General features: G+C 34.1%; 1 protein-coding gene across 1 annotated transcript; it reads left to right on the top strand.

The window, feature by feature from the left end:
• Window positions 1-21256: 21256 nt before the first annotated feature.
• On the top strand, window positions 21257-21973 carry LOC110022329. The gene has a single exon (XM_020721206.1). It carries the CDS (start codon window positions 21257-21259, stop codon window positions 21971-21973), a length of 717 nt encoding a protein of 238 aa, XP_020576865.1.
• The last annotated feature ends 2809 nt before the right edge of the window (window positions 21974-24782 follow it).

Genomic DNA, 24782 nt, shown 5'->3' with positions numbered 1-24782 from the left:
AAATGACATGTTTTTCCAAAAATCAATCTATATGGGGACATTCCTATAGGAGTTTTATAAGCAGTTTTGTATGCCCATAATGCAGTATCTAGTCTAGCAGACCAATCCAATTTATAAGGATTTTCAGCTTTTTCTAAAATGCGTTTAATTTCATAATTTGATATTTTGCTAGACCACTAATCTGAGGATGATAGACAGTAGAGAATCTATGCATTATATCATATGTCTTGATCAATTTTTTTATTCTCTTATTCCTAAAATGAGATCCACCATCGGTAATGATTACTCTCGGTATTCCATATCTTGTAAAAATATTTTTAATTAATAATTTATAAACACTCTAAGCATCACATCTAGATACAATAATAAATTCAATCCACTTAGACATAGAATCAACAGCAAGTAATATATATAAATTTCCAAATGAAGGCATAAATAGTCCCATAAAGTCTAATCCCCACACATCAAAAATTTTAACTTCTAACGTGTAAGTTAGAGGCATTTCATTTCATCTAAAAATATTTCCCACTCGTTGACATCTATCGCATGTTTTAATATATTCATTAACATCTCTAAAAATAGTAGGCCAACAAAATCCAGCTTGCAAAATTTTATATGCAGTTCTGTTTGTTCCAAAATGTCCTCCAAATTCAGAATCATGGCATCTTTCTATTATCTATCAAGTTTCTTCATATGGCACACATCTTCTAATAATTAGATCCTTACATTGTTTATATAAATATGGGTCATCCTAAAAATAGTCTTTCAAATTATAGAGATTTTTTTTTTAATTTTGGATTCTTAATATCAGGTGGTAGAACATCATTTACAATATAATTTACTATATCAGCATACTATGGTACATCCATTTCATCAATACTATATAAATGTTCATCACAGAAATTTTTTAAAATTTCATTTGCAAAATTAGTTAGTATTTCTATTTCTACTCTAGAAAAATGATCAGCTATTTGATTATTATTTCCTTTTCTATCAACCAGGGTAAAATCAAACTCTTGCAATAGAAGTATCCATCTAATTATTCTTAGTTTAGCATCCTTCTTTTACATTAAGTATTTAATAGCAGCATGATCTGTATGCACTACCATTTAGTTCCAATTAAATAAGGTCTTAATTTATTGATGGCATAAACAATAGCTAACAACTCTCTTTTAGTAGTAGTATAATTAATTTGAGCATTATTTAAAGTTTTACTAGCATAATGTATAACTTTAAAAACATTGTCGTGCCTTTGTCCTAATACAACCCTCATAGCATAATCACTAGCATCGCACATAATTTCAAATGGTTTCTCCCAATAAGGTGGTACTATTATAGGTGCAGTGATTAATTTTATTTAATAATTCAAATGTTGTTAAGCCTTCCCCATCAAAATCAAATTTTGTATCTTTTTCTAAAAGTTGGCATAGGGGTTTAGTTATTTTTGAAAAATTTTTTATGTAGCGCCTGTAAAAGCCAGCATGTCCTAGAAAACTTCTTACCCCTTTAACACTATTAGGAGGTGGTAATTTTTCTATAACTTGGATTTTTGCAGGATCGAGTTCCATGCCTTTTTTAGAAATTTTATGTTCAAGAACAATACCTCCTGCAACAATAAATTGATATTTTTCCTAATTTAGAACTAGGTTGATTTTTTCACATAGTTCCAGAAATTTTTCTAAATTATTAAGACATAACTCAAACGAAGTCCCAAATACAAAAAAATCATCCATAAACACTTCTATTCCATGCTATATAAAATTGCTATAAATTGACTTCATGCATCTTTGAAATGTTGCAGGTGCATTGCATAGTCCAAAAGACATTCTACGAAAAGCAAATATTCTGTATGGGCTTGTAAACATTGTTTTCTCTTGATCCTCTAGAGCAATTGGAATTTGGTGGTATCCGCTATATCCATCTAAAAAATGATAATATTTTTTCTCAGCCAATATATCCAACATTTGGCATAGAAAGGATAAAGGAAAGTGATCTTTTCTGGTGGCAATATTTAGTTTTGTATAATCAATGCAAATTCACCAACCACTTACTTGTCTTATTAGTATTAATTTATTATTCTCATTTTCTTCAATAGTCACTTCTCCTTTCTTCGGAGCATAGAGAATTGGGCTTACCCAAGCACTATCTGAAATAGGATATATAATTCTAGGATCTAACCACTATAAAATCTTTTTTTTAATAACTTCTTTCATTATTGGGTTTAATCTTCTCTGAGGATCCGTATTAGATTTATACTATTTATCTAATAAAATTTTGTGCATACAAATTGAAGGACTAATTCCTTTAATACCTGCTAAAGTCCATCCAAAAGCCTTTTTATACGTTTTTAACATCTCTATCAACTTTTGTTCCTAAATTTTAGATAACTCACAAGATATAATAACAGGTAATGTAGATGACACTCCTAAAAATAAATATTTTAATTGGGCAGGTAATATATTCAATTCAAGTTCAGATGGTTTAATACTTGAGAGAATAATATTTTTACTATCATTTTCCAGTAAGTCTAACGCTTCAAATTTGCCATGAATATAATACAAATCTTGTTCTTTTACTTCATCTTCAGTATCAAAATATTCTCCTTATTAATTTATATTCACAGTCATTCTTAAACTATTCATTATACAGATAATCAGCTACTTCCATCCCAAAACATTCATTGTCTTTTTCTATTGCAGGATATTTCATAGCTTTTGCTATATTAAATTTCACCTCTTGATCATTAACCCTCATTATTAATTCTCCTTTTTGCACATCTATTAGAGCTCTCCCTGTTGTGAGAAATGGTTTCCTTAAAATAATAGGAATCTCTTTATATTCCTCCATATCCAATACTATAAACTCCACATAGAAAATAAATTTATCCAGTTTTAATAGCACATCTTCTATAACTCCTTTTGGATAAGTTATTGATCAATCAACTAACTGAAGAGTTACAGTAGTAGAGGAAATTTCTCTAAAATCTAAATGTTTAAAAATTGATAAAGGCATAAGATTGATACTAGCTCCTAAATCACATAAAGCTTTTCCGTAAAACTTTTCTCCAATTGCACAAGGTATGGTAAAACTACCAATTTTCAGGAAGTTTTTTCTGAATAATAACACTACACTCTTCACTGAGTGCAACAGTCTCATGATCTGTAAATTTCCTTTTCTTATTTAGTACATCCTTCATAAATTTCATATAACTTGGCATTTATTCCGAAGCTTCAACAAAAGGAATATTTATCGTTAATTTTTTAATGATTTCAAAAAATTTTGTAAATTGTTTATCTTTATTTTTCAGCTTCAGTCTTTGAAGAAATGGAGGAAATGGTTTTTCTAAAGGGACCTACGTTTGTTCATTTTCATGTTGATCATTTTCCAGTTCTTCCTTCTCTTCATCAACTTCAGTTTCTCTTTGGATCCTTGTTTCAACTTCTTTTTCACTTCGTAATTGAATAGCTTTAATTTGCTCTTTATTTTGATCTTTTGGATTAACTTCCACAGTACATGGAAAAATTCCAGAATATTTTTTACTAACTGCAGTAGCAATATGTCCTAATAGATTTTCAATATTTCTAATAGCATCCCCTTAAATTTGTATTTGATTTCCCATATTCAACATTACTTCTTCCATCATGAACTTCTTTTCCTTAACTTGTGGGTTAGGGTTGGAGTTAAATCCTGGAGGATAATAAGGTCGAAAATTAGGATTTCCTTGATTGTTTAGATTTCCAGATGGATTCACCAAATTATTATAATTCTTCCAACAAAAATCAGGGTGATTTTTCCATCCAGGGTTAAAATAGTTAGAATAGGCAATGTTATTTTGATTATTTATAGCATTCAAAGTTTCATAAGATGATTAAGTATCAATAATCTATCCTAGTGAGTTCTCCTCTAATACTGAGGGTATTTGAGAATAATTCACTCCCATTTGATCAATCTTTTTTAGAAATGTCAGTAATTTGAGATGTCGAAATAGAAATTGCATCAGAATCATGAATACTAGCTACTCTCTTAGGATTTACCCTTTCGGAGGAGTCATCTCTTCAATTAAAGAATATGCTTCATCAAAAGGTTTTGACATTAATGAACTACCCGCAACAACATCTATAATAGATATAATAGATTTAAGTGATCCTACAAATCCATTGTAAAATGTTTGAATTATTAACTAATCTGGTAAAGCATGGTGTGGACACTTTCTAAGATGAGCTTTAAATTTTTCATAGGCTTCATATATCGATTCCCCTTCAAACTAACAAAAAGATGTAATATCATTTCTAAGTTTAGCGATTTTCGAGGGTGGAAAATATTTAGCCAAGAATTTTAGTAATATTTCTCCCCAAGTTCTAATAGATCCAGGTGCTAACGAATTTAACAAAGCCTTGGCTTTATCCCTTAATGAAAAATAAAAAGTCTAAGCCTAACAACATCATTAGACACTGTCATATTTAAATGGAGCACAAATTTTAAGAAAACTTGCAAGATGTAAGTTAAGATCTACAGTAGGTGATCCTCCAAACTGATTTTTTTATACCATCTGGATAACAGTATGTTTAAGCTCAAAATAATTAGCAGCACCATCAGGATTTTGAATAGTCAAGTGAAGTTCATATGATGTCGGATTCACGTAATCTTTTAAAGGTCTTTGTCAATTTTCATTTATTGGATTATCTAAGTTATTCGTCATTTCTTATAAATTTTTTATTTCTCTTTGTTGTTTTCAAATATTTTTAATAGTACTTTCTAATTTTGAATCATAAGGTACTAAACCTTCAGATCCAATATTTTGCATAAACAAATAAAGTAAGCAAAGTAAAACAAACACTCTAATAAAAATATTTCTTTTTGGATTTTTTATTTTTAAACTTTTTTTATGGTATATATATTATCTCTAAATTTCCTAATTTATCAAAATTATTTAATTTAACTATTACCTTCCACGGCAACGGTGCCAAAAACTTGATTCAATTTTTTTATTGCGATAGATTGTGTAAAATTTAAAGAACTATAATCAATTAATATTCGGATTCTACGCAAGTATACGTATTGTTATCAAGTAATAATGGATTTTCTATTTAAGCCCTAAGTATCGATCCCACGGGGAAGGTTTAAATTGAAAATGATAAATTTGCTAGGAAATTTATAGAAAGTCAATTGAAATCAGTGTCACTAATTTCAATTGTTGAGATGTAAATAAAATTAAATTTCTAAACTACTATCAAATCAAAAATGTATAGTTTAAAGTAGTAAATACTAAACTATTAACTATGTTTATATAACAGAAATTTTTATGTGAAAAAGAATCCTTCCCACTACGATGAAACTATGGTAAAATGAGATGAGATAAATGTTCATAATATGTATTGTGCCAAATAGGAGCAATTTTAATTCTCTACCCTGATACAGTGCATAGAAAATCATTGGAAAATCTCAGTGTTTAGTCCCTAAATCCGTGGCTAGGCTAGGAGGATATCGGCTCCCACTCTAGAGCTCCCACTTCCCTTTACCTGAAGGCTAGCTCTCGCTTCAGTTTTTAAATAATAAGACTGAATTGAAGATTTTAGTCTGTCACTCTAAAGGTTCTCCAATTCTAAACCCAATAAAGAATATTTCCCTATTTATTTGCACTTAATTTCATGAATGATGTTCTCCTCCATGGAATCAAATGTGATCCTCACTCTATTGTAGAACTCTTACTCTATTTCCCGGATCTTATGTTTCACAACACATTTTAACAATTCAATTGGTCAGAATGAAAAGTAAATTAAGTTCGGAGTTGAAAAATCATCACAATTTATTTTACATTTTAAAATTGGCACATCCATATTATCTCTTCATTTCACCATATCTCAGAGTAAGGAGAAAGATAGAAGGAACTACTCAGACTTCTTCAGAAAAAAAATAATAAAACACAAATTTCATATATAAACAAAAGTTCATACAACACTAATAAACAAGTAACACTTATCTAAAAGTCTTTCTTAAAGCAAATCCCTTGTAGTCTCTTCTAGGAAATGAATGAAGAAGAAATCTCTCACTTTTCTCCTTCTCCAACACTCTTGGAGAAGATTTCACTATTAATCTTTCACACTAAATCTCACCACAAAAACTCTAAACTATGAAAGAAAAATAAAAAACTGACTCCAATATGGTAGTGGAATAGAATGATGTGGTGCAAAAAATGAATGTAGAGGAGTGAAAAATGTAGAGGAGCACTTTTTCTGATGAAACTCGGCCCCATATAGAGCCCAATGTTGGTTCTCCAACAGGTTCCTCCAAAACCTCTTCAAAAAATCATCTAAATACATCCCACAACCCCTTCAAAAATTGGGGTCTGCACCGCCTTTGGCACCGTCGGCGCTGCCGGCGCTTAGCATTTCTTCAAAAACATAATTTTGACTCCAAATTTTATCCTTTTTTATTTCTTTTTGCTTTAAGCCCTAAAATTCAACAACCAGCAAGAAAACATCAAAATACCTTCCGTTAAAGTGTAATATTACCAAAAATGAGTATAAAATATGAGTCTAAAAATGCATATATTTTTGATGTAGCAAACTCACACGCGTCACTCTGCCATTTGACGCTGCCATCTACCTCAACTATCACGCGGTCTGCCTTTTAGCTCTAAGGGTTCGTCTGGCTTGATCTTTTCTGTCCAACCAATATACGCGCAATCAAACGGCTCCCTGTCATCGTCCCCAAAGGACCTAACCCAAGAGTTGTTCACACTAAAACCTTAAGATCTTTGTCTAGACTCAACCAAATTGCATGGGATTTATTCCTATACCTTTATCTACTTAAGACAAGTATATATATATATGGATTATACGTATAAAATATAATAAATACGTAAGGAGAATCAAAATAGGCTCAAACTAGGGTTGAAGTTTAATACCTTTGTCTGAGAGGTGATGCCTCAATCAGATTATTTTGGTAGCTTTGATTAGGTCTGACGAACCTCTAGATGAAGTCTTAGGTCTTGATGAATTGTCTAGATATGATTTCGACCAAGCTCGATTTCATATCTAGGTCTAGAGTTCTGTTGGAGGTGAGAGGGGGCTTCTATGGGGGATCAACTCCTCTTGCTCTGGTGATGATGTGGGTACAGTTAATTGAAGTTTGGTGGACTGTGGAGGTGTGTGGAAATATGTCCTCATTCGAGCTGGATTTTTGAATTCAAAATTGAGCTCTTATAGTGGGAAACATAGAGGGAAAGTGATGGGATTGAGCTGAGGAGTTCTTAGAGAGTCTCTGGAAGCAAATGGGAGGAGTTTCCCCAAGGATTTTTCTTACCTCCCATTTGTCCATGGAGGAATCAATTTAAAGCCATGGCTGCCTGGTGGAGCTCAGGGCTTGGTAGTGGGTGGTAAGGCTTGCTGAGGAGGAGTGAAGAAAAGCACAAGAATCTAATTGTAGTGAGCCAAGTCAAGGAGTTTAAATTATGGGTTTTGGTCATTTGGGCTCCAATAGGGTAAATGTTTCTAGTGGCTTAGGTGGTGGCTAGCTAGGGTTCAGTCACCTCTTGGCTCAGTGAGGAGTCCCCTCTTGGCTCAGTGAGGTCAGGAAAGGGTTAATTATGATTTACTCCCAATGGCAAGTGATGACGAAAAAGTATTTTCAAAAAAAGGCTAAATATGGCTAAGATCCCTTAAATCAAGGAACCATTGGTCCATAGCTCCCCTAGCTGGTTTAGATGGGTTTAGCCTGGTCAATAGAGTCCAAATTGTTGTTGTGGTGACATTAATTTGTCACTTTTGGTCTGGATAAGTCAATTTGGGTGAAGGGGTTCAATTTGGGTCAAATTGTCTTCCATTTGGGTTTGGGTTGTGCTAGCCTTGACATTGATCCCAATTAATTGATCAATTTTGTGTGGTTTTTTTCTCATGATAATGTTAGAGAAGAATTGGAGTGGTTTTGAATTGATTTGGTGGGTCAATTGGAAGGAATTTGGGCATTTAGTCAATGTGGGGACGTTGGGTTAGACTTGGGTTTAGGTTAGGCTAGAGTTGGAATGAGTCCAAATTGAGAGCTTAAAATGGTCTTGGGTATGCCATGAAAAGTTTTCAACATTAATTTGGCGCCAAGTTTGGGGTTAGGACATTCAATTTGGTGGGATTTGGGCACATGGCTAAATTGGGGCAAATTTGGGGATTTTAGATTTGAGTTAAAATTGAGTAAAATGGAAGCTTGATCAAGGAAAAATTAGGCTTCAATTTGATTATTAGGAATGTTCTAAGAGTTTGGGATCAAAATTGAGGCAATGGAGTGGGCTATGGGGTTCATTTGGGTGAGATTGGATCGTATGGTCAAAATTGGGGGTTTTGGTTTGAATCAAAATTGTGCTCAAAGTATGGCCCAATTAAGCTTAATTTTGGTTTGAAATAAGCAAAGGCATGATGAATTTGAGTTTAAAATTGAGAATTGGGGAAAATTGGGATGAAATTGATGGACATTTAGGGTGAATTTGGAGAAAGTGAGCCTTTAGGGGCAATTTGGGGGTTTTTATCAAAGTTGTTCAAATTGATCAAATTGGGTTTAATTGAAGAGTTCAATTTTTTTTTGGAGACATTTGAAATGATTTTGAGGGGTTTTGAAAAGTTTGGGCCATCAAGGGTATTTTTGTAATTTTGGCCGATTTGGGGGTATTTTGGAAAATTGGCTAGATTTGTGGAGTTTTGGGCAATTTGGGTAGTTTCAAATGATTTTGAGATAATTTTTTAATAAATTTGAGTGATTTGGGTAATTTTGGGAATATTGGTCAAATTTGGGATTTGGGGGTGTTTTGGTAAAGGTGAGGTGCCAACCACCCTATTTGAGCCATGGGCCAATAAAATCCTATATTTTGGGTCCTTCATGTACTAGTCTAAGCTAAACTTTATCCCAGGGGTAGTGGGTTTAGGGGACCATCTACATGAGACTCCCAAAGGGTTAAGGGGTCAAAGCCAACAAATTTGGATTTTGGTTTGTGAGTGAGATGTGAGTGAAAGTGAGTGTAAGTGAGTGTAAGTGAGTCTAAGTGAGTGTATTAGCTCTAGACCAACACCCAGGGTCAACGCTAAAGCCAAGTAGTCTTATGGGATGCCCCTTGAGCTCCCCATGTTGACCCCACCTACTAAGTGCTAGAGGTTAGGACCAATATGTGGAATTTCAAGTTGAGCAAACGAATGTTTAAAATTTCTAATAGTGAGGGTTTCTTTTCTAGTCCTCTATGAATAGTCAACAAAAAGTTCTATGGCTAGATCCTAAGCTACTAAATAGGAAATTAGACCTTAACCAAAAGTGAGCTCAACAGATGACTGAGACAATACCATCATAAAACTTACATGTTCTCATAACAAATATTGACATCTTAATTAGCCAAATCAAGAAGTAAATCAAGTACAAGGTTTAAAATCATCATAACTTATTCCAACATTAAAAAGTAATACTTCACACAAATTCCATCAAATACTTTATTACTTGTCATTTTAAGGAAAAAGATAAAAAAAACTACTCAGAATTCTTGGAGAAAACACAATCGCACTTAAATTTAAAAGTAAAAATCATGCAAAAAAAAAATAAGAAGTCTAAATTAAATCCAAATGTAGTTACAAAGATAAAAACATATTTTAAATCCTTTCCACCAAACTCTTGAAATTCCTTTGAATGTCTTCTCTTCCTTTCTCTTACAATATTGTCTACTCACACACTACAACTACTCTCTTCTTCTCTCTAAAAAGTATCCTAATTAATCTACGAGAGAGAGGCATCAATGGCGTGGCGATGGGCACTAGAGAAAATGTAGGAGAGTGTCTAGGACGCTGGAGGGACGTGTGTGAGGGCGTTCTTCAATCCAATCCAAGCCTTCTTTTATAATTTTCAAAAAGGTTTCCTTGTGTGTTTTCAAAATGTGTCCACATTCAATGAATCTTCGATAAGTTGCCTCCTTTAAAAAGTCAATTGGATTTATTTTTCTTTCAATTAACCTTATTCCATATTTTCACCAATATTTTCTTCAAACACTTTTTCAAAGACTCATCAAAATTCATTGAATCATCAAGTAACTACCTCTAGATTTTTAAGCACGAGGTATATGTCTCTCAGGTGTAGCCTTCTTGGTTTTACTGGCACTTAAGCACCAGTTTTGGGGGCTTAGGCGCAATAGTTCATTTGCAAACATTCTTCATTTTTGCTCTAAATTTGATCTTTTTTCACTCCTTTCACCATTTTTCATCCATTTGATTGTACCTGAAAGAAAAACACACAAATACTTTCCATTAAAGTGCAATATCTCAAAAATATGTGGAAAAATGTGTACATAAATGCTACATATTTTAAGTTTATTAGGCTTAAAGGGAACACTCAGCATTCATAAAAATTTTAAACGCAATAATCCTAACCCGAGGGTCTTTTCTCTAGCACAAAGCCTAGGACCTTAAATCTTTGATATCCTAACATAGGGGGTTCTATGAATGAAAATGAAATGATTTTTTAGTGATTTATCACCTTTGTGATGTTTGAGGTCGCGTTCTCATTACTTGCTACTTGCTCCTTACGTTTTTTGGATTATGTTCCTTGCTTCTAAAGGATAGATTTGATGCTTTTTCTTCTCAAACAAGGATGAAGCTCTCCTTTACCAAAGAAGATGAACATTTTTTTCCAATGAGACTCTTTGAAGATCTTCCCTCTTGTTTCCTTTAAAAATGATGAAGGAATGAAAGAAGATGCAGAAAGGATTTCTATGTGGAAGCAATGAAGAAATTGTAGGAAGTATAAGAAATTATCTCTTTTGAATGAGCTCCCCTCCAGAACTATTCCTCCTCTCCTCTACTCTAACCCTCTACCTCTGTTTTTTTTTTTAAATGAAGAAGGTTCTTTGTAGAAGAATAATCAAGAAAATAATGGAAAAAGAATGGAAGAATACCTCAAGACCTCTCCACTCACAATTCTATCTCACTCCCCTTGGCCATTCTCATTTGAAAAAGAGAAATCTGGGAAATGACTAGTCTTTTCCTAAATCTTTTTGGTCCAATGCATAATTTTTGCTTTGTCACCACAAAAAAATTTCCATTAATAGTCCCTTAAACCTGAGTTGAAAAAGCATGATGCAGTGAATCAATGCATATGTGCCCATCTTTATGTTTTGTGCAGCTTAAGTGGGCACTTAAGAGTCAATTGAGGAGCACATAAGTGCCCTGGTCTCTTTTTGGAGCGATCCCAAGCTAATCTTGGCACATAAGTGCTAACTCTGGACACATTTGCTAGCGTGGTCTAGGCCCATTATTAGGCACAAAGGAACTCACATAACATTATGTCACTACTTCTTGGTTGCATATGCGCCCATGGGGTGGAACATATGCACCACCACTTAAGAAAAATTAATTTTTTGTTTTTTTCTTCATTTCTTCACTGAGACACTGCATGCAAAATCTCTATGAACCCTAGAACCATCGAAGGATATGTAAGGACAAAAGTAAGCTATCTCACATCTAGTTGAACACTGAGGGTAAGCCATAACCGGCAAAAAGCACCACCTTAGGCTATCCATAATGTCTAAAATACAATTTTGCACCCAAATGTCTGCTTATCGGTCCAAAGCATGTTAAGTCATGTAGCATTAAAAAATGACCTCATAATTCAAAACTAATCATGATTTAAGGATTTTAGTGTCAACGAGCATCCTGGAGCCCTGCTCGGAGAGATCAGCTTGAACTCGGTATTTGCATAAATGCCCATGGACGAGTTTGATGACTGCCCTTGACCACGAAAGGCTCTGAATCGACGGAGCATGGTCTCTAAACATTGGAAGGAATGTCATATGTGTTATGTGTAAATATTAACATCACTATACGATGAATTTTCACGAGTAGGGTTGAATGTACCAATATCGATTATATGCTCAAGGAACACTCAAGGAGTTTCTATCAGGAAGTGTTAGGCCACGAGAATCAATGTTCACATCTAGCAATGTTCAATAGTGTTTGACCGTCCATTCTGCACATGTGACATCAAAAATTCATGCAAACATGTTTGTCTAAACATTTGAAAGCAATTCTTGTAAGAACCAGAAGATGAGTCAATTCATCACCCTTAAAAATTGTTATTTTGAAATTTCTAATCTTGAATTCTAGATTAATATAATTCAATACTTTAATCAAGAGTTTATCAGGGATCTTTATTTTGAAGATGTAATTGACTATGAGTGCTTGCCCTTATAGGAATACTTGACCCCATAAGATAATAAACCATATCTTACATCTGCAAGGTAGGGAAAACCTTTGGTTCACATAGATCCACAAATTATTAGGTAATTCAACATCCAAATGATTAGATAAATTTTGGGATGATATTTCCTTCCCTCGGAGTTATATAGTATTCTTTAAATGGTGTATTTGATCCACTGGATAGAAATCTTTTAATGTCTGTGATAAACTTACTTGATTAAAAAAAACTTCTACAAATTTATCAAGTTTTTATCATGAATAACAGTTTTACATGGACCAAGTTGCCCAAAGACAAGAAATTTCTACAAAATAAATTGATTTTTAAAGTATAAAAAATCCAAACGAGAACAAATATGTATGAATAAAGCCATTCTATAAAGGTGATTCAAGCAGAAAAAAATGGTATAAAATTTTTATTAGATATGTTGTTTTACAACGTAATTAATGATAGTTCATCTAATTTTGAGGACGGTAATGTTAGAAATTTGCAAATTGAATAGATGGATGGATACAAAGATTATTTTTCACTATGGCGACAAAATTTTTTTCTATACTAAACCTAGAATGAGTTTTTGATCTTAGAATAGAAATCCTTGTCTTTAAGCTAGAAAAGTTTTTATTATCGCTCAAATTAAGGGACTTTTCATTTATAAAAGATTTTCAATCAAAAAACATAAGATCAAGTTTAACAGTTACAATATCAACCATTAATGCTAAATCTAATGAACTATAAATCTTTATAGTATTCTATTTCATATGTTGTTTATATATATTTTAATTATATTTAATAATATTAAAGAGACCAAGACTAAGAAGGGACAATTGTTAAATAAATTCTACGTGGAGGAAAAAAAAAAGAATTTTTTCTGTATAAGAATAAATTAAGAAAAGAAGCCACGTTAATATTATGGCATTCATAATCCAAACTACTTGAAGGCATATTATGCAAGGTCATTCTACAAAGACAAAAGTTATAAGTACACTACTCCAAAGGACTTCAAATTATCCAAATACATATTATCAAAAATTGATGTGGAAAAAGAGATGAAAAAAGTTCTATATTTTTCAACCTTTGAAGTTCTTATATATTCCATGGTATGCACAAGATAAGATATTGTATGAGAAGGAACAATCCATAAATATATGTACAACTCATTAAAACGATATTGAGAAACTCTTAAGTGGAAATTAAAACATATAATTAGTAATTCTCTATAATATTAAAAAAAAATTGACTTAAATACATTGGACTAATGATTCAAATCAAGTACCATATTCTAAATATATGAAGAAGTACCATATAGTGTTTATCAATTCATTTGTTGATATCGTTATTAACTAACTGTCATAACTTCAAAAGAAATCCAAACTAATAGTTGTTAAAGCTACATATAAATCTACCAGTGAACTCAATATGATAATTATGTGAATTAAAAGCTTCCCAAAATAATTAGACATGTCATATGAAGATAAAATTCATTTATAGTATCCCAAATTTTAGTCATTTTATAAATAATGATGTTTTTTGCTTTTGATATATATCTATATATATTGATATATAGCTAGATATATATAACAAGGACTATTGCATACAAAGTATACTCAGAGGAGTTACTACATAGTTCATCAGAATAAAAGGGGAAAATTTATATTGACATTCTTATAGTAATGATTCCTTAAAGAAATTATAGGCTTTTTATAACTTCATGCATCCTCCACATATAAGGGTATGATTGCGCTACGCATAGACGCATTCATATACGGTCATTAAGCATGTAAGCTAAATGTTTTATCAAATGCGTAGTTATTAAAAATATGGAGCTAAAATTTATACTCGAGGGATATATTTGAATCACTTATCTAAATTTAAATCATTGATTAACATAAATTCTTATGGATTATAAAATTTTTTTGAAGATATTAAATTTAATATATTTAGATTATCTTAGAGATATCATATAATATTTTTTGAGATAGATTATGAGCTTTTTTTTTAAAGAAACCATAATAACTTACGGAATAATGTAATAAGTTATATGTTTCCAAACTCATTTCTTGCTACTACTGTAACTAGAGCCTTAAAAGATCGGCTTTGACCTCCCAAAACCTCAAGTAAATATAAGAAAGACGAAGACAGTGGGGAGACGGGCTAGCAATCAAGACATTAAAGTAAGGAATTTTTTTTGGGTGCTTAAAGAAGGGAGAAAGAACCTATGCTCTTTAAGCTCCTTCAAAAAGAGAGGAATTTAATTATGATAAGAAAAAGCTCTCACAACATATAAAAGAAGTGAATAGTAGTAGCAACAAAGCCTTCTTCATATTCAACTTTTATCTTTGTGTAGTTAATTCGATGCTTTCGTTACAGTTTAATCATTGATATAGAGAAATTTGTTGCTTTAGTTTACCCTTAACTTTATTAAGAAAAATTCTTGATGAACATCATTCTAGAGTAATTAATCTCCAAGTCACAGCAGATATATCCAAATCTCTCTAAACTATCTATTATTGTGTTTTATTTTTGTGATCTCTGGTATACTTGTTCTCCCATCTTAATTTAAGTTTTGTTCCTAATACACACTAATAAATGTTTAGTGCTTATATTCTCACCTTGTATGCTTAATTATACACCATGTCCAGGAACGATGTTCACGTTGTATAGATTGGCCTCGTGGGATTATCTTCCCAAATCCCTACCGATCCCATTTCTTTTGACGCTCTCATGTTTTGCTCCATGAAGCAAGTGGTAGGGTCAAATTTTTTTATGGTCAACTCCAAGTTAAGTGGCAATGCCCATTATAGTGCTCAAAAGTAGTAAGAAAAAAATGCTACATTTATCTGGGGAAATACTAACATCACCAGTATTCTTACCTAGTAAATTTGCATTATTGTTGCAAGAAATACGTGAGAACATAGGGTGGTGGTCTTCGAATAATAGCACATGGGATCCAGCCCATAAGGAATCGGTATAGCTGTGTATGTATGTATGTGTGCCACCTTCCGTGACGTTTTGGTTGGTAGAGTTTGTAAGATCTCTAGGGTCATGGACAACAAAAAAAATTCCCATTCCATGGAGTCGCATGCTTCCACCTGACTCTATTTTATTGAAGAGTTTTCTATGCGGTTGTCTAAAGCTATCAATAAAAGTTTCAGCTTTGTTTGAGCTTCTTCAATTCAATGTTGCTGAAGAGACAAAACCAATAAGGTGGAAAAACTTTGTATATTTTGTTCATTTATTATTTTTATAAATTCCAGCTTCGGAGAATCATGAAGGTTTTAACAAGTGGCTGTCGTTGTCATCGTAGTGGGGAATACATAATGGTGGCCCCATTTTCATAATGCATCCTGTGCAGAGCGCCAAAACCTTATATCTTGCCTGCATAGTTGATGCAAATTTACATCACAGGTTGTGGGCACCTGACGTTTTAATCACTTTTTGTGATGCTTAGATTTGCCTATTTTGTAGTGTTAGTGGTAAATTTGTAATCAAGAATATTACATTCTTATTAAATAATAATAAAAAAATTTCTATATTCTTGCTGATCTGATTCAGTTTTCCTTCTTATTCCCCATGTGTGTGAAACAAGAAGAGAAAGACAAAATGCCCTTCGCTAATTTGAGGCTTTTTGGAGTTTTGGGTTCAAGCTTTTCGTATCTTTACACTCACTTTTAAACGCCCTCCATTCCTCTTCTGTGATCCTAACTTTACTTTCTGAAAAACAAAGTCGTCATGCAGTAGTGGGCAATGCTTCGGAGATCGAAGCATTGCAACTTTGTGGATTTTAGTGGAAATCTGAGGCAACACAAAGTTTGAGGAAGCTGCTACGAAGGCCTGATCTGTGAGCTTTCAGAGATATGCCTTACTAGAACTGTCACGTCGGATCAAGAGCAATAGTAGGACCTTTTTTGGCATTGGTATTGAGGGGAACCAATCATGCTTGTCTTGGCTATGAGTTGTTCTTTATTGATTTACTATTCAATCAACTTAGTGCTAAGCAGCTTTAATTTCTTTCCTATATTTACCTGGGCTTTTGTCTTCTGGTGAAAGATTAAGGCACATCTATCTTGCTTTACTGTAAAAAAAATCAATACTATCCATGATCTAGCTGCTGCGTATCTAATTTTTGTCTGTTGTTGTCTGCTACCGAAGAAATTTTTGCTGAATTGTGACGAGTACTGGATTATTTTAATAGACGACAAGCATGAAGTGGAGCTGCAGCAGAAAATCATTATTTGTAAGATTTGAGGGGAAAGAAAAATTTTAATATCTTTTGAGGAATTATTGAAGATTAATCAAAACAATTATCGTATTGTACACCTCTATTCGCGTAGGTTAAGTCAATAAAGTCTCTAACAGAGCTTGAATTGAGTTCAACAAGCAGCTAGGTGTGAACCAATTTTGAACACTGACAACATATAACGGGCCGTTGTTCCTCCAAGTAACCTGAAATCTTTGATTACCTTGAACCGGATCTTTTCCAAGTCTGCTAACCAAACAACTTCCATGGGCCCTCAATAATGAGCTGCTGAACTTGAGCAATGACTTATTTTGTTGACCATTAGAAACGATTGCTCGCTTAAGAAACTCAAACATTCATTCTTGACAATTAGAAACGATTGCTCGCTTAAGAAACTCAAACACTCATTCGCAGAACATGCCTTTTGGCTTTGATTCTCTTTAGAAGAGCTTAAAAAGTGTTCTCGTCCGAACTTCCTGTCTAGCACAAAAAACAAAAAGTCAGATGCACTCGCTACATTTATAATTACCTTGACTTAACTCCTATATGTAAATCGGTATACATGGGGGACTATATGTGACCAAATATATGATGTGATCTTGATACCCGCTACCAGGTGCAATCAAACTCTGGGGGCTCACGCAAGAGCATGTGTCGTATTAGCAATATCAGAGTTTAGAGTCTGCAATGCCGATCCCACAGAGAGCGAGGGAATTAGTTGTAGGAAAAGTTCTAGCTTACTGATTTAAGTACTAGCCTGAATAGTTTAAATAGTTTCAATTCAATAATCTGACCTACTTTGTCACAACAAATAACAAATTTAAATCCTATACAACTAGTCCGACTTAACGTGATTTGGATTGATGAATATAAAAATCCTAAGATACCGTCCATTGTCATGATGTAAGTGGATTACAGGAAAAGCAAAGTGCAAATTGGAAAAGTGTAGGGACAAATAGGAGCAACACAATTATTTATCCTCTCTTAAGTGCATAAAAAAATGGTTAAAATAAGTTTAACTCCTTAAATTCTGTAACTAACTCGTCGAAGCATTTTTCCCTAACATTTTGCATCTCCTTATAAGACATATCAACCTATACCCCATAGTTTAATGTGACTAACCTAGCTGATTCTACCATAGCTTTCCCAAATTATTATGAATCAGAGCAAATTTTTAGCATTTCACATGGCATTATTGAAAAGAAAATGGAGATCTGATTTTTAATTATCAAACCTAAAAAATAAAAGTAATTTAAAAGCACTTTTCATATCCTATACATAGTACTTAATCATCAGAAGGTAAGGAAAAGGAATCCACTCAATAAATAATAGAAAAAAACACGACACACATTAATTGAAACAAGAGAAATCTCCTATCCAATGTTTAAAATAGAAACACAACAACAAGACACAATAAAAGCTTTATTCTTCTCCTATACAATAACCTAAAGATGCCCAATTAATGCTCCTCCTGACTACTAGGTTGTTGCTGCTAAAGACGCTTCCTATCCATTGTATCAGAAGAAGAAGAAGAAACTTTACTGCAAAATAAACTCCGAAATGTCCAACCCTCATCAATCATAAGTCCTACCTACATCAATCCTCACTAATGTTCGACAACCTCGTAAGTCCTTAACACATTGCTATTTATAGACTCTATCAGTCCGAATGAAAATCAATCTACGTCGTCCTAAGAAACTCCCTACAACGAGCTTCCTAAACTGTCAAAACAACTCCAAGAAATTGCGAACACTTAGAGGCTGGTTCCTAAGCGCCAATCTCCTTGTATGTTGCAGATGGTATGGGCGCCTAGGTGCTCATTTTTTCGACGGCTAGGGGCCAGTATTGCGGCGCCTAGGTGCACAGTTGTTGACACTTAGGGGCCAACCTATCGGGTTTTCCAAGTAAGTGACTGGCTTCTAAGCTCCCTAGAGTCTGGTGCCTAAGGGCTAGTCCTTAATATGATCTTTTGTTCCAAGTACCCTCCACATTTCCTCACTTGCATTACATGTTGTACCTGCAATAAAAAAAAAATAAATATTTTAAAGTGCAATGTAATCCTTAAAAATGTGTACATCATAAGGAAATATTATCTTACTTTTCTACACATCAAAATCCCATAAACATAAAGGTTAGTTGTCCCAAGTAACACTAAGAGATTCCTTACGATGAAAATATAACTCATTAACAAATAAGTCCAATTTAAATGTATAAAAAATCTTTCATTCGGGCCAAAAAAAAATTAAATTTATTTTTAATTAAAAAAATTAGTAAATGTGAAATAAAATACCCTAGATGGAAAATAAATAAAATTTAAACACTCCCTTAAAATTTTATACTAATACTTCTTAAACATCAATAAACTTAAGAATATACAGGAGTTGATAATTTAAATATGCTTAGTTAAACTAGTTTTTGATAACTCTTCTCCTCAAGCTTCCCATTATATATATTTTCTTATACTCTTATTGACCTCACTTTTGGTTGAGGTTTAGTTTTTTCCTCTTTATTAACCTTGGGTCTAGTCATAGGACTTTCCTGGTTACTATTCCTATAAAACTAGAAAAGGAACCCTCACCATTAGAAATTCTACCCTCCCTTCTGCTCAACTTGAAGTTATACATATTGGCCCTAACCTCTAGCACTTAGTAGGTGGGGTCATTATGGGGGAGCTCAGGAGTGTTCCCATAGGACTGCTTGACCTTAGGGTTGACACTGGATGTTGGTCTGGAACTAGTTCACTCGCTTACACTCACTCTCCCTCACAATCACCCACAACCCTAAACCCAAAATTGTTGACTTTCATCCCTTGATCTTTTTGAAAACTCATGTAGATGGTACCCACTAGCTTTAGGCTAGGGTTTAGCTAAGACCAGTACATGGAGGACCCAAATGGGGATTTCATTGGTCCATAGCTCATATAAGGTGGTTGGTACCGCAATTCTACCAAAGAATTATACCAAAAAAATCCAACTTGGCCTTTTGTCCCCAAATCCACCCAATTACCTAAATGCCCTTGAAACCGTAAATTTGGTCAAAATCCTCAAATTCACCCAAAATATCCAAATTTGTTCAAAAATCATTTCAAACCATTTGAGGATAACCCAAAATCAAAACTAAAATCAACCAAGATAAAATTCACCGCCACAACATTCAAAATTTATGAGAACTCAAAATTTAATCACAAACATCACAAAATCACAATTGCAACTAAATTGAGACGTCTATATCGGATGATCGGGAATCCCTCGGAGGAGGTAACCTACGGTTGCTAACGAGGCTTCCAACAGTCTAAATGAAAATATGGAACTCATTAAGTTGAGTTTAGTAAATTCATTTAGACTAAGTGAATCCAATAGAAAAAAGTGGTATCGAAACGAGGGAACTGTTGGATCCTAACCGGTGTCACTCTAATCAATTTTAATATGCCCCATAATATTTTAATGACCATAACTATATGGCCATTTGATTTGACATCATGACGTGACACCTTAGAAAAATTGAACTCGTCACGACAAGGAGCTTGGAGCTAGCATGGTGGGCAGCACGACCATCTTAAATAGCAAAACATATCTTCCCCAGCTAAACCATTCCTTCCTTAGAATTGAACAACAAAGCCATAGGATTTCGGGATTGTCTTCTTATGCAACATAAATCGTCACCTCATCCTTAGGCTTTTGTACAACTCTGTTGTACAATCTAAGCCCTAACTCATTTTAGGATTATGAGGTTGTTGTTCTTCACGACCTAAACCCTCACATATTTCAGGGTATTTGTGTCATCGTTTCACACAAATGTAAGCCTTAACTAATAAAATTGGCTGGATGAAATGCTTAAATATATCTCCTTAAAACTGATGCCAAACATTAGGATAGACTGGAAAGTCACTGAGGTTCTCCTCCTGATCTATGACATTCTCTAGTTCTTCCTCCTTTGGATTCTACTTTGGTTCATTCTCATTTTACACCTCTTTGTCCAATTTCATTGAAAAGTCCTATCTTTGACCTCTTTAAAGAAAATATTTCCTGATTTTTATTAAGAGTTTTCTTTGGTGACTTTGGTTATCTAAGATGTAATTAACTATAATGACTTGCCCTGATAGGAAGCATGTCTGAACCCAGCTTAATATAAACTCTGTTTAATTCTTCATATTAAATAGGGGAACTTGTCGGCAAATAAAATGGTTTCATAGATTAAATGTATGTCATATATTCTCTAGTTTATTTAATCATTAAGATCACTAAGGTTGATCATATTTTCATAAACATCATTAAAAAGTTCATCAAAATAACTCACCCACCTTTTTTGAATATCTTTTTCTAAGAAAAGCACTTTTTTTATTTTTATCTTTAATACCCTTTACTTGAGTTAAATCTTTACTTTTCTTTCTCTTTGTTTTTCTAGTATGTATATAAATATATATTAATGGTGAAGGAGTTGCTTTTGACTCCCTACATGTTAGAGTAATATGCTAGTACATGCAGAAGAGAGGAAACAGGGGACTCGTTTTTGGTTCAATAAATGAACCCAAGAGCTCCCCCAAAAACTAGGAAACACTCCCAAAAAGAGGAAAATACAATGACTCAACAAAGGAAGAAACGAAATGTAAAATTGCGTCTACACCAAAGGTAGTCATGTGTCCAAATATGGAATTCTGAAGTAGGGTACTTCCGGAATATATCCTTGCTGCAGATAATGGATAGGTGGTGGGGGGTTGACGGCAACCTCAGTCTTTTTAGAATTAGCTGTTGAAGAAGATTATGCAAGACTTTTGCAAAAAAATCAGTAATTATTGCTGGAGCTACTATGAAAATTGTTAAGTGGACTCCTGACTTTGATCCAAGTAAAGAACCACCTATGGTTCCTATTTGGTACAAGTTTTCAAGTCTTCGACTTCCTTTGTTTAAGATGAATGCCTTGTTTAACATAGGAAGAGCCTTGGGCACACCTTTAAAAGTGGATGCCCCTACTTATAATAAATTCAGGCCAGCACTAGCCAGAATACAAGTGGATAGAGACATCACCTTCCCTGAATTGAAAAGAATCTGGATTGGCTCAGATACTGATGGATTTTGGCAGGTCATTGTCCCTGAACAAAAACCCTACTATTGCCAACATTGCAAAATGTTTGGCCACACAGTGGAAAAGTGCTATAGATTATATCCACCAACCAAAAGAAATGCTGGCAGGGATCATAAGGAAACAAGAAACACCTCATTGAACGCCATGGAAAACTTTGCTGAAGAAATACATCTGCATAACAGGAAGGATAACACCCAAAGAATTGAGGAAACACTCCCAACCATTAAAGCAAACTCTTCATCAGAGGATCCTTTAGGTGAGTCATCAGAAGTTTCCCCCACAAACAGAAACACAGGGACTTCTCCAATCAAAATAGTTAGAAAGGAAATCCAAGAAATTACTATAATCACTCCTTCACCTTCCCCTCATGAGGAAGGACAGACAGACATTCATGGCAAGGCTCCTGAGGATCAGTTATTGCTGGCATTCGGCAGGCAATAGAAGATGATTGGCAGGTACAAACAACTAGAAAGAAAAGAAAACAGGTAACTGAAGTACAAAAACTACAGCAAGGAAACTTCACCCAAGAATTTTGGCAGGTCATTGTCCCTGAACAAAAACCCTACTATTGCCAACATTGCAAAATGTTTGGCCACACAGTGGAAAAGTGCTATAGATTATATCCACCAACCAAAAGAAATGCTGGCAGGGATCATAAGGAAACAAGAAACACCTCATTGAACGCCATGGAAAACTTTGCTGAAGAAATACATCTGCATAACAGGAAGGATAACACCCAAAGAATTGAGGAAACACTCCCAACCATTAAAGCAAACTCTTCATCAGAGGATCCTTTAGGTGAGTCATCAGAAGTTTCCCCCACAAACAGAAACACAGGGACTTCTCCAATCAAAATAGTTAGAAAGGAAATCCAAGAAATTACTATAATCACTCCTTCACCTTCCCCTCATGAGGAAGGACAGACAGACATTCATGGCAAGGCTCCTGAGGATCAGTTATTGCTGGCATTCGGCAGGCAATAGAAGATGATTGGCAGGTACAAACAGCTAGAAAGGAAAGAAAACAGGTAACTGAAGTACAAAAACTACAGCAAGGAAACTTCACCCAAGATGAGAGTAAAGCCAAAACTAAGATTGGTTCTCCCCACCATCACAGAGGCAGAACCAGATCAAGATCACAACCATCCCTCCAAATCAATCCATCAAATGATTAATATCCTTTGCTGGAACATTAAGGGAATAACCAATCCCCTTTCTCTTAAAAGAGTTTTACATTTAAATTATAAATATAAACTTTGGTGCATTGTGATTCTTGAGCCTATGGTTCACAAGAACCATCAAAAGCTTATAAAAAAATTCCCTGATTTCATTAATTTTGCCACTACCAATAATAAAATTTGGATTTTATGTAGAAAGGAAATAAGATGGAACATCATTGTTGATCATCAACAATTTGTCCATTTCAAGTTCAATATAAATGGACATTTGGGCTATGCTACTTTTTTTTATGCAGGTTGTACTAAGGAAGATAGAAAGGAGTTGTGGAGTTGCTTGTTGAATATCGACCAGCTAATGGATTCTCCCTGGATTGTGTGGGGAGACATTAACTGCATTGCTTCTCCAAATGAAAAAATTAGGGGTAGAGCCCCTAATCATGCTAAAATGAATACTTTTAATTATAATATCCATAGTGTTGGGCTGTTTGATTTGGGATTCAAGGGACCTGCTTTTACTTGGAAGAGAGGAAAAATTTGGGAAAGACTTGATAGAAGTTTGGTCAATGACAGCTGGTACAACTGTTGACCTCATTTTTTGTTTAGGTTTAGTTTTTCCTCTTTAGTAGCCTAGGGTCTAACCATAGGACTTTTCCTGTTGACTATTCCTAGAAAACTAGACATAGCACTCTCACCATTAGAAATTCTACCCTCTTCTCCACTCAACTTGAAGTTCCACATATTGGTCCTAACCTCTAAACACTTAGTAGGTGGGGTTACTATGGGGGAAACTCAAGATGAGTCACCCTTAGGATTGCTGGACCATAGAGTTAACCTTGAGTGTTGGTCTAGAGCTAAGGTAGTCACTACACTTATCTAGGAATTAAGAGATTGCAGGCTGCTTGTTTTGGCCCTTGGTTTGTCCAACTCTCTTTAAGAATTAAATTTGTTTATCTTTCGGATGATGGTCCCCTAAACCTACTAGCCCTAGGGCTATGGTTTGGCTAAGTAGAGGACCCAGAGGACCCAAAATGGGGTTTCCTTTGGTCCATTGCTTATTGGTGATGATTGGTACCTCAACTCTACCAAAATACCCATCTTGGCCTTTTACCCCTAAAGCAACCCCTAATTACCAAAATAACCCTCTTTGACCCAAAATTCTAAAAATTCCAAAAATTCCCAGACAAAAATTCCCAGCCAAAAATTCCCAGAAAATCCCAATAAATCCTAAATGTTCCCAATTTCATTTCACTCAACTACCATATGACCCAATTTGGCCAATTTGACCATCCTTAACCAAAATCCCCAAATTGCCCTTTAAAGACTCAAATTTCCCCAAGTCCAACTCAATTGTCCACCAATTTGATGTCAAATGACCCCAATTCCAATCCCAAACTCAAATTCACTTTTTATTTGACCAAAATAAACGAAATCCAAGCTCAATTAGTCCATTGATTGAGTCCAATTTTGATTTGGGTCAAAGCCCCAATTTTGACCATATGACCTAATCTCACCAAATTGAACCCATAGCCTAATCAATTGGCTTCAATTAATGTTTAAAAATATTTATGGCATTCATAAACATCAAAATCAACCATCAATTGACATTGGTGAAGCCTCAAATCCATTTTATTTTTGCCTAAATCCAAAATTCCCAAATTTAGCCCCAACTTGGCTAAGTCCATAAATTTCACCCAATTGATTGACTGAACCTCCAAATTGGCATCCAATTCATGTTGAAAACTCTTCATGAAGTCCCTATTGACCATTTAGAATAATCAATTTATACTTAGCCCAAGGCCAACCCAAGCTAGACCCAAGCCTAGCCCAACATGACCAAATTGATTAAGGTTCAAAATTCCTTCAAATTGACCTTTCTATTGAACTCAAAACCATTTCCATCCTTCACCAAAGTTGTTCCTTATGATCATCTACACCAAATGCAATAATTATTTGGGCCAATTGACATGGCTAACCTAGCCCAAACCCAAGTTTTGGTCATTTGCACCCACTTGGACCCATACACTAAATGTGACCTAACCACCCTAAGGCCACCAAATTAACTCCATCACAACC

Source organism: Phalaenopsis equestris, unplaced genomic scaffold, assembly GCF_001263595.1.
Source record: "Phalaenopsis equestris unplaced genomic scaffold, ASM126359v1 Scaffold000181, whole genome shotgun sequence".
Taxonomy (NCBI): Eukaryota; Viridiplantae; Streptophyta; class Magnoliopsida; order Asparagales; family Orchidaceae; genus Phalaenopsis; species Phalaenopsis equestris.
This window is presented reverse-complemented; position numbering and strand designations above follow the sequence as displayed.